We start from the raw sequence: 18,930 nt of genomic DNA, 5'->3' as shown, positions 1-18,930 counted from the left end.
CAACAACATGGAGGCAAGTGAGCATCCGTGGCTCTCATATACTCAGCGCTATGCGACGTGAGAAAAATGTTTTGTGTTCCGTTTACAAACAATAAAATATAAATGAAAATAAGATCCACTGAGTCAGAGTGATAGCTGTGAGCTAGTAGGATGGCTTTCTTCAGCTGCACGAGAGAGAGAGAGAGAGAGAGAGAGAGAGAGAGAGAGAGAGAGAGAGAGAGTTGACATAAGACATTTGCCACGCTGACAAAGACGCAACGGCGGCCACTGCCACCCTTTCCTATAGCAGGATTCCTTATGTAATTCACACCCCACCCCACACATCATCCCCTGCGTTGTTCACGCCTGCATCACGTTCAGTTTACCCTTGATGTAGGCCACGCTTTAACCCAACACATAATTAACGCCTGAGTCACGAATAATTTAGTCATTGTACAGATTACGCTTCATCTCACGCTCTGCTCACGCTCCATGCTGAAAACATGTCCAGCACTCATGGCCACATCACTCCCTACCACCATGCGTAGATCACGCCCTGTGGCTGAGTGCACTCACCATATATTTCTGTACGTATCTGAGGAATTGCGAGAGAATGACGCCTTCATGTGGTGGCACCGACATCATCAAGCGGCTCCACTGCCTGATTATACAAATGACCCTCAACGAATTCCATATCCCGCAAGAAAAGGGTGGTGGGATGCAAGAAAATGGGAAACTTAAGCCTGCAGTCCACAGAGTTCAAGTGTCAGATGAGCCTGAGGCCACTGCAACAACCACATATCATGGTTCCGAATAAATGATGCTTGCAGACCTTTTGCTTGATGGTGATGATGATGGTGGTGACGGTGGCGGTGGCGGCATGGTTCCGAGGTTGTTTCAAGGAATTATTGACTGCAGCTGTACACATCACACAAGATATCACGCCTGCATCAAGAGCCGGCCAGTAACTTCCCTGTTATTATTATCAAGGGTCTAGCACGGACGAGGGCCAGTGTGTGGTGAAGACCAGGAGGAAGAAAAAACGAGGAAAAAAAAACACTATCAGCCACATGCACTCTCTCTCTCTCTCTCTCTCTCTCTCTCTCTCTCTCTCTCTCACACACACACACACACACACACACACACACACACACACACACACACACACACACACACACACACACACACACACACACACACACACATATACGCACAGCCACATTGTCATACACCATACCACTACACTTAACACATACCTCACACAGCCACGCCTTACACTGCCACACCTAACACTAACATCACTAACATGATTTTTCCTGTCCACCTGTCTGTTACCTGTTAAGATTTAATGATGGAATAGTAAAAGGTATATCATTTTTGGCTTTTATTATTATTATTATTATTATTATTATTATTATTATTATTGTCTGAGGTGTAAGGAGTATGAGAATAACGAGAATCTACATTCATCTTGTTGGTATTGTTATCCAACTTTATTTATTCAATTATTCCTTTTCATTATATAGAAAGGAATCGTGCTCTTTTCAGTTTTGTCAGCTTATGTCATTCTTACATTCACTTCCACCCACTCGCACTCACCCAAACTCAGCCACACTCTTACGCTCTCTAACTCAACATCATTGGCTTTAGTTCTGTTGTGTGTGTGTGTGTGTGTGTGTGTGTGTGTGTGTGTGTGTGTGTGTATTCCCTATCCTCAGATATTATGTTTCAGCTTTGGAGAAACCTCTCATAGTTGCTGCTCTTGTTGTTAATCAGTCCCAGCCTGTCTTGCCGAGCAGACCCATCAACCACAGGCAAGCAACTGCCCTTTCAGGGTCGTTCCTCGCAGTGAACCTAAGTTCCCTTGTGGCTGACAGCGAGGCGTGGGGAATAGTATAGAGGTTTGATTCTTGGATGGAAGCCACATTTTTTTTCTCTACCCAGTTAACAGGGGCACCATAGCAGGCTCCATTTCATTCTGTAATTTGGTTATATGATTACAACCCAGCACTGTTAATGGTTACCTGGGTTATACGAAACCATTAGGCTTGTCACTCAGTGAAGAGCGACTTGAAGCGGAAAGAAGAGCAAAAAAAAAAAAGTGACAGGAAGGAAACGGAGAGGTAGGAAAAGAGAAGGTCAGACATAGAGATAGAATGAGATAGGGAAATGAAGAAATGGGGATCACTACATCATGTGAGTGGATGATGGTCGCCACCACCTGCCACCTAACCTTTCTTAGTCAAGGCGTTAATAGAGATAGCTTTTAACCTCATCACAATAAGAGTTTTGTCGTAGGCTTAGGAAAAAAAAGAAATATCTAGCGTTGTTAAGAACGAATGTAAAAGATGTTCTTGCACTGAAAAAGTTAACTGAGAAAGACAGCGATACTTGCTACTCTCCATAGATTAATACCTATCGGCTGCACGAGGGTCACTGGGGCAGATAGTCAGTTTTTGCTAAGTCCCAATCTTCACCAAGAATGTTAACTCCAATATTTTGAACTCTTGTAACCAGATATCACTTAGCTATTGACACTTGAGTCCGGTGCGGAGTTTTATCTTTTGTCTGAGGTGACTTTGATAAATATTATCATCTGCCGTTATCTCTAATATAGCACAGTTCTAAATTTTTGGCTTAAACATTAAGCGACAGATTATTTATTTTCATTATCCGTCTATGAGAAGTTTTTCGTGTTTAATGATATCGTCTGGTATTAGCCAAAGTAAAAAAAAAAAAACAAAAAAACTACAACCCAGTGTTAATATAGGAGAAATTATTTAAACCATGGCTAAAATAATGATACGAAGCTGGGTACAGTGCAGTAGTTCAGCGACTTGATATCAGGGAGTTGAATCAATTAACCAACGGAAATCCGACTTCCCGTTTAATAGCAACATCTGGTATTACCTGGAAAAGAATACCCTACTACACTTGGCCCCCCCAACCAAGCAGGGTTAATGGTGAAGATACAGTAGTAATGATTCACTCTGCAAAAAAGGAAAAAAATCGCCTTGCGCTAGATGGAACAGAAAATTAAAATCATTCCAACCGTGAGAAAATTAACAAGGGTACACCGCAAAGTTTTGGTCGCGCTGTGGCCAAAAACTGACTCATTAAGACAGTGAAAGTCAGTGGCATTAACATTCTTGCGGTCGAAACAGCTCTATAATCTAACGCCAAGGAAACTCAAGTAATCTTATCCGGGTGAGTGCGTACAGGAACCTAAAGAGTGATAGTAGGTCATCAGGGTCATCATTAACCTTCTCATGGTCGGAACAACTCCACCCAGTGCTGGACAATTCTATGCACAGGTACCTGGGAGTTACCGAGGGTGCAATATAATAGTCTGATGAGATTATAGCACAGAAGGAGATCAGCTAGTTAAAAAAAATATATATATATATATGAGGGTACACTGTCATATTTTGGCGAGGTTATAGCAGAAAAAGTGAATTAGTCAGTGATGATGAAAGGCCGCGAGTGTGAAAGTTGTACGCAAAATCATAAAGCCAGCATTTTAGCACCACCCACACCTCCCTAATGACCACCAAAAGGAAAATGATCAGTCGCAATTTGATGCTATTACTTTCATCCCTTACTATTATCTCACAAAAGCTGGGTCAACTGTGATAAAATTACCTGAGAACATTCCATGAATTAACCTTCAGATCTGATGGAGTGGATGAATAAGGCGGCTAGGGTTGCCAAGAATGTAGGTTATCATCCCAGCAACTACAGGGTACAGTCTAGCGATTTATTGCCGATAATCACAAAGTCCTCTAAACACATTGTAGATTCATCATTCTCTCCCACTCCCTCTTCTCTCACTCCCCCCTTCATACCATCACAGTCCTTCTGCGGCATTCTTAGCATGTGGAAAATAAAAGGGCGAGGCATAACACTCTCAGGCTTCAAATACTCACTCGTAACTGAATAAAATCGTCAGGCGTTGACTGGAATAGAATGCTGTACTAGACATGTCCCGACCATGAGATGCCAGTATTCAAGGGGTGACGTTTTAAGACAGTTGTGAACCAGATATCGATTGGCGCGTTGCTGTGGTTTACGGGACTAGGGAAAGAGAAGGCAGAGTCGCAAGTCACTATGGCATATACCGTCCCAAAAGCCTGGATGTGAATCATAGTTTGGCAGGTTCTGGTAACATGTCCTTTATTATGCTAGCGTCTGTCCTCAGTTGGCCGGGTTATGGCGATATTTTGTGCCATAATTTTAAAAGCAAAACAAAGACTGCAGACGGGAATTTAAAAAAAAAAAAAGTTAGTCCCAGCAAAAATGAACAAAACAGAGCCTAATTCAAGATCTTATGGATCTTGAATTTGGCCTGGATACATGGTGCCTGGATACATGGTATTTTAATAACCGGGGGCCATAGGCACAGGGAAATAACGACTAGGGAAGACAGTTCCAGATTTGATCTGTTCTATACCTGAAGGACTTAGATTATATCGGTAAACTCATGCATTAGTAAGGTGGATAAAAAAAAAAGGAGATGAGGTTACATTGACATACAGATCGTACCTTTCAAACTGAAATCATCATCATCATCATCATCATCATCATCATCATCATCATCATCATCATCATCATCATCATCATCATCATCATCATCATCATCATCATCATCATCCGGACCTCCTATCCCACCCTAGGCCAGGGTGAGGAATGGCAACGACCAGACAGCCCAAATTTGCCCAATCCAATGGGCCACGCGTTCATTCACTCACATTCAAGCTCCCGGAATCCTGGCTCTATCTGATACGCCAAAAACATTCGCCACGTACTGTAGCTTCACATAAACGAATCCTATTGAGTCAATCCGGACGCTGCCACGTTAAAAAGGGGTGTCAAATCCCTGATTATGCGCTTCTCACAAAATTCATCCAGCCAGCTCAACCTCTTGTCACTCCCCTAGGCTCACCAACTTCCAACCTTCTCTTCCTCACACACACATCCATCATATCCCGCCACCTTCTCCTTGGCCTACCTCTCCTTCTTCCTCCTTCAAATTCGCTCAGATATACCTTTTTTCACTCTATAGTTATCCATTCTCTCCACATGACCATACCATCTCAGTACACTCTCTTCGATTCTGGTGTCCACAGACTTCCTCGCTCCACATCTTTCACGCATCACATTATATAGTATATATCCTATCCACTCTCTGTACTCCACGTATATTCCTCAGCAGTACCATTTCCACTGCTCTCACTCGTTACTTTTCATTTTCATACCACACCATAGTCTCACACTCATATGTTAAAGTTGGCACTAACACTCCTTCATGTAAGCCTCGTGCAGCTGCAACACTCAAGTCTCTGTTTCTAATCAAGGCCTTCAATGCACCAGCTACTTTTTTTTCCTTGTGTCACTCTGCTTTCTGCTTCTTTTGCACATTTGCCTCTCTTTTCTATCACTGTACCCAGGTATTTGAACTCTTTCACCAATTCCAGCCTCTCTCCATTCACCGTAACATCGCACCGGGAGTGACCTTCTCTCTCAATAACCATCACTTTACTCTTTTCTGCATTTGCTCTCAAGACACGACGCTCACAGACATTAGCAAAACTCTGTACTAGTCTACGAAGTTCTTGTCCAGTATTTGCAAGTAGTATTGCGTCATCAGAATACAACAAATTTGAGATATTCCATCCATCACCATTCATTATTAACGCCATCCCCCTCTCCATTACTCGTTTTTTTACTTCTCCCATCTCCCCATCCATATATATATTGAACAACCATGGGGACATCACACAACCTTGTCGCACGCCCACACCGATCGTGAACCATTCACTTAGATCCCCATTTACCGTTACACACGCTTCACTACCATCATAAGAACTCTTGACGGCACCTAGCAGCATACCATCTACACCGTACATGAGCAAAATCTTCCACAATCCTTCTCTGTCTACTTTGTCGTATGTTTTTCCCAGATCCATGAATACAATAAACACCTTATAGTCCTTCTCACAAGTCTTCTCTACTATGTGTCTCACTGCAAATATTTGATCCACACATCCTCTGTCACTCCTGAAGCCACCCTTTTCATCACTCGCCAGGACTTCTGATATCTCTCTTACCTCCTCCATAATAATTCTTCCATATACCTTCCCTACGACACTCATTAAACTTATGCCACGATAATTCTTGCACTCATTTCACTCACCTTTATTTTTGTGCAGGGGTACAATCACAGTCTTTTTCCACTCTGCTGGCACAGTTTCACTCATCCATGCCTTCTTACATAACTCCAACAACTTTTCATTCCGCTTTCTCAGATTGAAATAATTATTATAAAACTATTATGTAATATTAAATCGGTTTTCTCTGTAATGATTTGATAAGGCTAAAAGAAATATCTTCATCAGCTAAGTATTCAAAATGGAAGACTATGATACACAATCACCTATGACTCTGTTGTATAAAATTGTCTGGCATTAGCTTTAAAAAAAAAAATACTACAGTTGTTCCAACCATGACAGGATTAGTGGCTTCAATGACGCATATGAATAAAATCGTCTGGGGTTAGATGGAAAAGAGTACTGTAGCGTTTTCGAGCATGAGAGGGTTATTAAGGGTACACTGTAATATTCTGGTGAAGCTATGGTATAGAACTGAATCAATATGGCAGTGAAAATCAAAGACAATAATCTGCTCAAGGTCTGAACATCTCTAGTATGCAATTCCACCTAATGCCTCAGTTTTATTCAGCAGAGAGAGAGAGAGTATAGGGGCCTGACAGTGTTATATCATTATTAACCCTTCATGGTGGGAACAGCTCTGACTAACATTGGGCGGTTTTCTCCTGCTGATAATCATAGGATCCTGAGAGAGTTACTGAGGGTACACTATAATATTTTGTTGAGATTATAACAGGGAAACGAATCACTTAGCCAGCGATAATCAAAGGCCACGAGTGTGAAGGTTGTAACTTGAATATAACCAGTAATTTAGCACTGAGCTACATTTCCTTAATAATAACTATTGGAAATTAATCTGTTGATATTCGAAACAGTCAGTTTGGCTTCGTACTGTACTATTAGCTCACAATAATGGTGTTATGTATGATGTAGTTATCTGAGAACACTGTTTACACCAACCTTCAGTTTGCTTTTGTACTCAGTCCTTCACAACGATAACTTCCTTTTATATATTATGCTTAGTTCTGCCAGGTGATCGACAGATCTTTATTAGTATTTGAGAACACCCCTTGATCCTACCTTCAGTTTCACTTTGTGCTGTGGTCATGGTCAGATGCAGGCTTGGTGAATGGAAGAATAAGTCGGATGGAGTTGCTAGGAATGTGGGTTAACACGTCGGCAACTACGGGATACAGTCCGGTGATTTAATTCCGCTAACCACACGGTCCCCCTCAGCACATTATTTACATCTCAGTCTCTGCTCACTTTCCCCCACACTATCTCGGCACTCCCAAATGCAACATTCCAATTGCATATTGCAGTTGGAATTGGGTATTGATATTCAGGTGGTGATGGATATTGAGCAGAAATATTGGCAAATTTTGCAGAAATCTATAACGTGAGAATAATGAACACATTCATCCATTAAAGAACAGGGAAAAATGGACATGGAAGCCCAAGTGTTACAAAGCATGAAATTGACTTCATTACAGCAGATGAGAACAACATGATCGCTGATGTCACAGTTATCAACAAAATAAATATAGGAATTAACCACAGAATGGTGAGTTGCACAGCCAGAATCATTTTTAGAAGTGAAAGAAAAAAGCTGTTTAAAAATAAAAAGCTATGCCCAATAAAAGTATGCGAAAACAAAGCTGCCTTTCAGTTAGAAATAAAGAACAGAGGTCAGGCTCTACGTTATGTTGAGTGTGACATTGATGTGGTGCATGATCAGCTAACAAAAGTGTTGAGGGAATCAGCAGAGGTAGTAGGGAAAGCTGACACAACCAAAGCCAACGCGTATTCAAAAACGATCCCCGAGCTAATCAAAGGAAGAGGGAGATGAAAGTAAATACAAAAGCAGATGAAACAGAAAGAGCAGCATTAAATAAGTTTATCAGTGAATCAGCTAACTGAGAAAACAACGGAATATAATAAACCACAGTGCTTAGGTTTTATCGATTACGAGAAAGTTTTCGACTTAGTGGAGCACATACCTGTTATAAATTCATTGGGGGAACAAGTAATAAACGAGAGCATTGTAAAAGTGCTCGAATTATACAAAGAGGGAACTGCTGCAGTTGTTACATAAAGACTCAGGAAAAATGAAGTTAAGAAAGGCGTGTGTCAGAGTGATATTAAGTTTCACTAGAAATATTTACAGGATGCCTAGAAATTATTTTCTGAGAGCTAGAATGGGTGAACAAAGGAGTAGGCATAGATGGAGAAAACTCTAACGATTTAAGATTGGCAGATGACATTGTCCCAATCTCAGAAACAGCGGAGACATTGCAAAAACTGTTAAATGACGTAAATAAAATCTCACAGTTGAGCTAAAGATGAACAGAAATAAAACTGAAGTAATGTTTGATCCAAATACACAAAAAAGCGTCATCAAAATAAAGAAACTATTGAATAATACTTGGGACAAATGCTAAATCTAACGAAAGACTATGAAAAGAAATAAAACGACACATATCAGTTGGATGGCAAGCTTTTGATAAACACAGAAACATCATGAAAATAAGCTTGTCGGTTTGTATAAACGAAAAGTATATAATGAATGTATAATCGTTGATCTGACGTATGGATGTGAGACCCGGAAACTTTCAAAATCAGTGGAAAACACACCAATCCTTCTCAAAGAGCAATGGCAATGTCAGTGTTGGGAATATTTTTGAGAGACAGGAAGAGATCAGCTTGGGTGAGAGAGCAGACTAAAGTCAGATACGTTATAGAGGTTATAAAAGAACCGAAATAGAGGTGAGCAGGTCGAGTAGCAAGGGTAAGGGATAACCGATGATGCAAGAGACTGATTGACTGAACTCCCAGCGATGCAAGCATAGCAGAAAAGGGCTAGACAGAAGGTGGAAAGATGAGATAGTAAAGTTTGCAGGCCAAACGTGGCAGACATTGGTTCAGTTAAGATATTCGTGAAGACTGGGGGAGGCCTTTGTTCAGCAGTGCACTTGCATTGGTTGATGGTGATGGTGATGATGATCAGTAGTAGTAGTAGTAGCAGTAGTAGTAGTAGTAGCAGTAGTAGTAGTTGTTGTTGTTGTTGTTTTTATTGCAGCAGTAGTAGTTACGAGCGAGCGAGCGCAGCAAGCGAAACAGGCAAGGGTAGCGAAGCGATGTTTACTCCAGCCTCCAGGTTCAATTGAGGAATGAGCTACCCGACACGACACGGCCCTACCGCGAAGGTTTTCAGAGGCTAAAAACTTTTCTGTGTCAGAAACAGAAGAGATTCTTTCAGCAGGTAGTAGATTCATTCAATAAATTTTGTTTTTAGGTATATATTTACTCATGAGACCAAAAAAACGCCTTGGAATCCCAGCTTTCCAAGGGAATGTACGAGGGCTTCAATTGTCATTCTCCACTATGAAACCGAATTTTATAAGACTCTGTTGTAACACTATGTTTTCTTGCATGAATTCTAACAATTAAATATCAGATATTACACTCATAATTGTACATGAACGTTTTTCTCCGTTTAGGAGGTGAAAACAGCAAGGATAATTGCCCCATTTCTGGATCGTTGACACGGCAAGCCGGAAGCAGAGAAATGAACATTGTGCGTGTGAAAAATGTAACGGCACCTCGTTATATTCACATCCAGTGCCCGGAACACTTAATCGTTGATTGCACGCGCGAGCTCGTGCATGCGTACGTGTGTGTGTGTGTACGTGTGTGTGTACGTGTGTGTGTGTGTGTGTGTGTGTGTGTGTGTGTGTGTGTGTGTGTGTGTGTGTGTGTGTGTGTGTGTGTGTGAAAGGGAGAAAAAAAAATGAAAAAAGAAAAGAGAAGCATTGAATAAGAGATGTAAGAGAACTTCCTAAACCGACAAAATACACAGCCTTGGATACTGCATGGAGATTATTAGATGAAAGTTATATGCTTTAAGACGAGACATTTAGGTTTTAGAGAAGAAGCTTCAATAAAACAACTTTCTCATGACTAAGAGGCTTGAAAGTCTTCAAATGCTACAAGAATATCGTCATTGCAACGTTCATGGAAATTACTGAAAAAAAAAAATGGATTTAATTAATTAGGTGTTGAGCCCATTACAAGACAAATAAATCGCTAAATAAGAGGTGCAACGAGTCTCCTAAGTCCACCAGAATACAGTCATTGCCACCCTCTTAGAACTGTTTACTGGAAAGACTAATGCTTTTGACGAGAAAATTGAGGCTTTTGGAATATTATGAACAAATTAGATAAATATTAGGAATTGGAAAGCTTTTTACAATCTCACGAGAATGTAGTCCCCGGCACTTACCGAGGACTGATGCAGAAAAAGACGTGAGGTTCACAGGGTGTCACGGATATCAATCTCGGTAAATATGAGATGATTGTAAGTCTGCTAAGCTCCTAGGAATGCAGTCTGGGCGGTTACTAGAAACTGGTCGAGAAAGAGAGAGACGTAACCTCATTATTTGGTTACATGTCCACTTAACATTAATTGCGTGATTGTTAACCATAACGAAAAAAAAAAAGGGAGAATTTGGTGGTGTTCTAAAAACCTTATTTTATCGTGACAAAGCACCTCCCTCTCTCTCTCTCTCTCTCTCTCTCTCTCTCTCTTTTTCTCTCTCGTGTGTGTGTGTGTGTGTGAACCCGCTACCCCCAGTCTGAAACGTTTAGCTGAAGAAAATTGTCTGAAGGAAGGAGGAAGGAAATCAACACACACACACACACACACACACACACACACACACACACACACACACACACACACACACACACACACACACACACACACACACACACACACACACACACACACACACACACATACACACACACACACACACACACACACACACACACACACACACACACACACACACACACACACACACACACACACACACACACACACACACACACACACACACACACACACACACACACACACACACACACACACACACACACACACACACACACACACACACACACACACACACACACACACACACACACACACACACACACACACACACACACACACACACACACACACACACACACACACACACACACACACACACACACACACACACACACACACACACACACACACACACACACACACACACACACACACACACACACACACACACACACACACACACACACACACACACACACACACACACACACACACACACACACACACACACACACACACACACACACACACACACACACACACACACACACACACACACACACACACACACACACACACACACACACACACACACACACACACACACACACACACACACACACACACACACACACACACACACACACACACACACACACACACACACACACACACACACACACACACACACACACACACACACACACACACACACACACACACACACACACACACACACACACACACACACACACACACACACACACACACACACACACACACACACACACACACACACACACACACACACACACACACACACACACACACACACACACACACACACACACACACACACACACACACACACACACACACACACACACACACACACACACACACACACACACACACACACACACACACACACACACACACACACACACACACACACACACACACACACACACACACACACACACACACACACACACACACACACACACACACACACACACACACACACACACACACACACACACACACACACACACACACACACACACACACACACACACACACACACACACACACACACACACACACACACACACACACACACACACACACACACACACACACACACACACACACACACACACACACACACACACACACACACACGCCTTCCCTTATACCCTGAACATAACATACACCTGTACATCCACCCATCTAACCACAATGTACTCCCCTAACATCAAATTACACCTCCTGAAATAAACTTACACCCCAGAGCTTAACATACTGCCTCAAACCAGCATATACCCGCTGAACTGAAAATACACTTCTAAACTTAACACATACCCTGGAAGAGCACATATGCCCCTGAAATGAACAGACATTCTGAAACGCAACATACTTCCCTGGCATGAATTTACACCCCGAAACACAACATACACCCTTCCCAGCATACACCCTGGAGCACAACATACATCCCATAACTGAACCCCCCCCCCACCCCAGAGGTGAACCTACCCCCACGCCCTCCTCTCTCCCGCAGCCTGTAGCCCTGCGGTGGGTGTTGATGGACGCCCCTGAGGTCCGTGTGGCGCTGGAGAAGGTGCCATGGAAGTCACCCCTCGTGCCGCTCAAGGTCATCGACAGTATGCTGAGGGGCATCGCGCAGGTCAGTTACCCCTACTGCATAGGCCACATATTGCAAAGGTCAGCCTGCATTATTGCACAGGTTCCATTTTGCATAAGTCAGTTACCCTTAATGCACAGGCCCTATATCGCACAGACCAGTAACCCTTTTTGCACTGGTTCCATATTGCAAGTCATTTTCCCACATTAAGTACACTTCATATTGCAAAGGAGTCGGCAATCGTTTTTACTCGAACTTTAGTTATTGTGAAAATGTTGACTCCTGCTTACAGTCCGAAGACAAATAATTATTCCTTGTTCAGCTTTGATATACCATATACCATTCACAACACAACTTATATAGGAAATAAAATGGTCTGACGTATCAGAGAGAATATCTGCAGTTTTAACTTTTGCTGAGTTCCGAGATAGTTACACAGCCCTCTCTCAGACTGTCGGAGGAGAAAAAAAATCCAGGTGCTTGTGCTCGCCGTGTCCTCAGGTGCATGACCCCTGGAACAACCCTCTCTTACAGTGTTGAGGGGGGAAATTATGCAGTCGCTTAATATCCATGTCTTGTTGCTCAGGTGGCCTTCGGAAACAACCCTCTCTCTGGGCTGCTGATCCTGGTGGGGCTGTTCCTGGGTGACGTGTACAGCGGGGTGGGTGCCATCGTGTGCTCACTTACTGCCATCTTGTGTGCCAAGGTTTGAATTTCTGGTTTTTATATCACTGATTATGCCAGTATGTTTTTAGATTTAGCTTTCGATAGAGAAAGAACACAAAAGAGTCTACTTTTTTTGGGGGGACACATCTGGCTGAATATCTTGTACCAACGAAGAAGCTTGGGTATGGGCTCCGTTGAAACTTTCCTTATGAACTTACCGCCACATAATGCGAACTGACACCGAGAAATGTGCTACGGCTCACCAGCGTGACGAGTACTCACGAAGCTTGTCAGGTGTAGTTTGTGTTTACTGGGAGACACAATACATGATCACCTGTCACGAAATGCTTGTTTAACTCGAAACAGACCGGGAGTTATCCTTTACTGAAAAAAAATAGTTTGGCAATTGCAATGACAATCACTATGACGGTTGATCTCTGTTTTACGTTGAAAGCTATTGTCTACAAAGTTAAAAAAAAGATAGCAATTATGTTCCTTTTATCCACTGAGTAATGTTTATTACGTTACATTGTTCCAGTGAGTTCTGTTCACCCCAGATCACACTGTTCCCAGACCCATTACTAAGTAGTCCCTTTACTCCAGATCTTCCACACTCCCTCCGCTTCCCCCAGGTGCTGCGTTGGGCCGACGACCAGGTAGCGGCAGGTCACAGCAACTTCAACGCCGTGCTGATCGGTACAGTGTCACCAGCCGTCTACCCCAAGTTCTTCCACGACAGTTCCATGCCGCCGCCAGTATGGGGATACCTCGTGCTGGCTGCTGTTTTCACGTGAGTAAGCAACAACAGGGCACCCTTGTGAGAATTCTCCTTCTTTAGAAACTGTGGCATCTTACCATATCATTACTCACTCCCACACACTAGTTCATTCTCCCATACACTCTTACATATTCATTCTTACACACTCACTCCTCCTTAGGCGTGCGTACAACGATGGGCTGTTTATGAAGGAGCATTATCGAAGTAGAACGCCGCCTTCTTTCTACTGTCGAAGATCAGGTGACTTTCCATGTTATGAGTAAATAAGTATCAAGGCGGCAAATAATGGGTCTGAATGGAGTCAGGACACAGTTACATTGCTTCCCGGTTAGGTTAGGTCCGTTAATTTGAGTCTGGTTGGCATATCTCTTCTTGTTTCTATTTTGAAGATATTTGGATGTTCGGACAAACTTCTCGGGTCTCCAGAATGTAGAGATCAGCCGCTCAAACCCAGTCCAAGGGACCTAACTCAACTGTAAAGCGATGGATGTGTGACCTGACCGTACTGAGACGGAAATTTGCAGCCAAGTCAGTTATTTCTTCACGTTGCAGAAGGTTTGTAGAGAGGTGAAGGAGGCATTCGTCCATAATTATAAAAAGCCATGCCACCCCGACCCGGTCTAACTGACCTAACTTAACCGCGGAGCATTGTATCTGTGACCTAATTCCATTCGTTTCTATTATTTAGCTTCGTGTTGCTTGTTTTCTCACTGTATTGAAGACCCATGGATCTCTAACTTCTGTCGCAAAGAGGCTGGAGCGTCATATGTACTTTCACTGATCATGACTTCACGACATCCTCACATTCACAGCGACTGTCCATCTCACAAACTCATTCCGTCTCTTACACACTCATCCTCAGACGCACTTACACAATCGTTCTTACACTCTCGTTCTTGCTCAGGATGTGTGTGTGTGTGTGTGTGTGTGTGTGTGTGTGTGTGTGTGTGTGTGTGTGTGTGTGTGTGTGTGTGTGTGTGTGTGTGTGTGTGTGTGTGTGTGTGTGTGTGTGTGTGTGTGTGTGTGTGTGTGTGTGTGTGTGTGTGTGCGTGTGCGTGTGCGTGTGCGTGTGTGTGTGTGTGTGTGTGTGTGTGTGTGTGTGTGTGTGTGTGTGTGTGTGTGTGTGTGTGTGTGTGTGTGTGTGACCTAAGATGGATCATGAACCTCCCCTTCACTATCATGCACACACTCCTACACTCACTCAGATCATTATATTCCAAGGTCGCACCAACACAAGAAGGTGGAGCAAACGTTAAGTTTAAGTTTTTACATCACTGTTCTTGTTGTGTTGCTTATCTCCGAACTGTCAAGCCGAGCAGACCTGTTGACCACAGAAAAGCAACTGCTTCTGTGGGACCGTCGTACTTGTACAGTACAGCAAAATATATACACCGTGTACCTTGTGGTCGACAGCGCCTCATCTAGGTCAGACCATGGTCCTTCCCCACGGAAAGGTGCAGGAAAATATGAGGAGGATTGGCTCCTAGTTGGCTCCACCCTGGTTACACGCGCCACCAGTTACATCACTGTCACCCATTCAAGTAGCCACGCCGGAGGTGGGCAGGTGCAAATGAGATTGAGAGGTCAGAAGAGTTCACACCGCACGGGCAGTGGCTCAAAATAAACACTGTACAGCTCATGGCTAATGTTTCACTCACACCCTATATTTGTGATGCATCCCATAAAAAACATGTCACCAGTATAGGACTGCAGAATATTTTCCAACCACAGTGTTTGCTCACGTCAGCTTGCCCTCGCCCCCGCCCACCCTCATTCCTTGGCTTCCAGTGCGGCTGCGTCTTTACACTCTTCCTCAGGGTGTGTGTGATGGGTGGCCTAGGAAGGATCATGAGCAGACACGACATCCCAGCCCTCACCCTGCCTTTCAACATCGCCGTCGGTACTACTTGTGTCTGTCTCAAAATGGCCGGCTTTGGGGATCTGGATATGACGACTCCTACTCCTGAGCCATCGACGGAGGGCATATTGTGGGACCAGGTAGGTGTGGTTATAGGACGTCGTTTATCGAGTGATGGAGGGTTGAGAGTGAAGTGGTTTGCATGGGGAAAGATTGGAATGTCATAATGGTGAGAAGTCGTTGGGGTTATGCTGATGAGGAACTGAAGTCGTTCCATTTGTGAAGTACAGCTTCTACCTGACTGTAGCATCACCTACTATAGACAGATAGGAAGTCACGGAAACTGAAACATAAAAGAAAGAATGCGAGTTGATATTATCCACTAAAAAGTACAACTCGTGAATGTCAAGGAGGGAAAAATACACACACTCTAAAAGAATGAGCATTCAAATCTTGCAGCTCCCGCACCTACAGTCGGTTTCAGGCCGTGCAGGTGACCCTGCCCTGTGACCTCAAAATCGAACTGCTTCATCTTTATCTGACCCTCAACCCACGTACCAAAGTGGTCCTAATCAGATCAGAATTGCTTATAATTATGACCAGTGACCTTGACTTTAAACCTATTAAAAGGAAAAAAATAACTTCCTCATTGCCAAACCTCAACCCGTCCACCAAGTTTGATCTAAATCAAATCAAAATCATTCGAGTTAAAGGGCCAAATTTTTAATCTTGCCCTGTGGCTTACCTTTGGCCAATTGTACTCAAAACTGAATTATTTCACCTTTTCTTGTCCTTCATCCCATCCACAAACTTTGGTCAATATCGGATCAAAACTATATGAGTTGATCTTCCCTTAAACCTATAACATTTTTCAGACAGAAACTATTCGTCTGATTCTCTGATGGTCATCAGTCATTGTAACAGATTTTGTTCAGTTTCATCCAATAGTCCAATAGTTTTTCACAAACTAAACCAAACGCATAACATCCCCGCGCTTTCGCGTGCGAGTGCAATGATAAGTGTGACAGCTCATCACAGAGAAGGATCTTGAAAGGGTTTCAGGAGGGCATCGACAGTTTGTTCTGAGAATGAGCTCCATTGCTCAGCTTTCGATGAGAAGAAATGTTTTCGGCACTTTAAATGTTTGCTGTACTTTAATTTGGCAACGGCGATTTCGTTCCAGTTTTCGGAGACATGACAAATAGGTCAAATGGATTAATGTTCATCGTGAAGGCAGTCGATCTGATTAATCAGTGTCATACTCTTCTGCACCTACGGCCTCTGGTAGTTCAACTAATAAACTTAGCAATTTAGTTCACCAAGTTACTGTAAATGTACTGACTGGGATCATGCCTGCAGGTGTTCCGCGGGACGTTCCTCGCGGCGGGTCACGTGTGGGGCGTACAGGACGTGGCGTGTTCGGCCCTGGTGTACGTGGCACTCTTCCTCTTCTCACCCACCCTTACCCTCACCAGCTACATGGGGTCCACACTGGGATCTCTCACCGGTCAGTGCAGTGTAAGATAGGCTATTAGATAAGAGAATACCCTGGGTATTTTAACAGATAAAAGAATGATTCTAGGCGATATAACTAATCTGTAACTTAACACTTCATAAGCACCATCCCACAGAATGGAAAACATAATTCATTCTTCTCCATGTTGGCGAAATACGAAGGGAAAGGAACGTCTAGTGAGAGTGATGCATGTGAAAGTTATAATGTTAACAGCTGTGTGTGTGTGTGTGTGTGTGTGTGTGTGTGTGTGTGTGTGTGTGTGTGTGTGTGTGTGTGTGTGTGTGTGTGTGTGTGTGTGTGTGTGTGTGTGTGTGTGTGTGTGTGTGTGTGTGTGTGTGTGCATTACTGGGAATTATAAGTCAGTAAATACGAACGAATTTCTCGGTCGTATCAAATACTTATTAATGACTGCCACCTCCTCCAGCGACCTGTACTACGAATCTGGGGGTACGGCAGGTAAGATTGCCCTGAATAAAAGAGTTGATATGAAAGTGACCTCCCAGCAGCATAAATTAATCAGTAGATAAGGAAGTTATTCTGAATAGTAGTATGGTAGATAAAACAATGACCAGGAGTGGTGTAGCAGATAAGACAATGACCCTGGGTAGCACAGGAGATAAGAGAGTTACCCTGACAGTACGAAATGTATTCCCAGATTTAAAAAAAGAAAAAAAAGTGACCCTGCATGTTGCATTCCAGTTCTGATAGTGGGAGCGATGTTCATGTCAGGATCTAGGGGTACAGATGAGGCGGTAGTTAAGAGAATAATCGTCAGTAGAATAATAGGTTGAATGACCTTCGATAGCATACAATGAGTGTGTTGATAGAAAGTTACCTCCAGCAGCACACAAAAGCACCGGCAGATAACACAATGAGCCTCTCCACCGCATTCTAGGTTTGATTGTGACGGCAGCCCCCTACGACGCTGTGTACGACGGTGTGTGGGGGTACAACGGGTTCCTGGCGGGCGGGTGTGTGGCTTTCTTCAACGTACCCACACCACGCGTTATCTTTCTCGCTGCTGTTAACTCGGTCTTCGCCACCTGCATACAGGCTGCGCTCGTTCCGGTTTTTGCTGCTGTTAGTTGTGTTTTGTTGTCGGAATTTATTTTTAAGAGGGGTTGCATGATGAGTAGACGGACGTATGGCTTGTTTCACTGGAAAGTAGCATCTATAACATCTGAAGGAAGTCTTATGCTGATGCTTGTGATAATGATGCTGAGAATGAGGATGCTGCTGCAACTTTTGATGATGATAATGATGATGATGACGTGCATATAACGTGTCAGCAGCAAACATCACCATGCATGACGTACCAGCTCTAGCCTCTACCACTCTTTCAGACGGGGCTTCCAGTGTTCACGTTCCCCTTCTGCCTGGCCACGGTGCTGTCACTGGCCGCCGCCCTGGCTATGCGGCCCGAGCTGAAGGTGTCCAACCCTACCTTCCCGGAGCTTCACTACGTCAACTACACCCAGGTCAGTTCAGTTTTTGTTGATGTACTGGTTGGATGTTTTGAGTTAGGGTGTCATCTGTTTTCATAATTTATTTACCAGGATGAACCAATACTGATAATTTACAGGTCCCCCTGGAGAGGTGAGAGAATACATTCATATACAAAAATACATACATACATACATATA

General features: G+C 43.4%; 1 protein-coding gene across 1 annotated transcript in view; it reads left to right on the top strand.

Moving 5' to 3' along the window:
- Positions 1 to 821: 821 nt before the first annotated feature.
- LOC145398967 (urea transporter 2-like) overlaps positions 822 to 18,930 on the top strand; it is a 20,127-nt gene continuing 2,018 nt past the window's right edge. Inside the window, exons 1-9 of the mRNA XM_080271699.1 lie at positions 822 to 943; positions 7,578 to 7,710; positions 12,386 to 12,511; positions 13,056 to 13,175; positions 13,768 to 13,925; positions 15,731 to 15,911; positions 17,131 to 17,278; positions 18,183 to 18,367; positions 18,631 to 18,792. Of these exons, the coding sequence (XP_080127825.1) occupies positions 822 to 943; positions 7,578 to 7,710; positions 12,386 to 12,511; positions 13,056 to 13,175; positions 13,768 to 13,925; positions 15,731 to 15,911; positions 17,131 to 17,278; positions 18,183 to 18,367; positions 18,631 to 18,792 (1,335 nt within the window). The remainder of the gene's footprint in view (positions 944 to 7,577; positions 7,711 to 12,385; positions 12,512 to 13,055; positions 13,176 to 13,767; positions 13,926 to 15,730; positions 15,912 to 17,130; positions 17,279 to 18,182; positions 18,368 to 18,630; positions 18,793 to 18,930) is intronic.

This window comes from Coenobita brevimanus, chromosome 47 (genome assembly GCF_032717465.1).
Source record: "Coenobita brevimanus isolate Jiangsu-jjx chromosome 47, ASM3271746v2, whole genome shotgun sequence".
In the NCBI taxonomy this organism is placed as follows: Eukaryota; Metazoa; Arthropoda; class Malacostraca; order Decapoda; family Coenobitidae; genus Coenobita; species Coenobita brevimanus.
The sequence above is the reverse complement of the archived record's forward strand: the minus strand, read 5'-3'. Positions and strand labels throughout refer to the sequence as shown.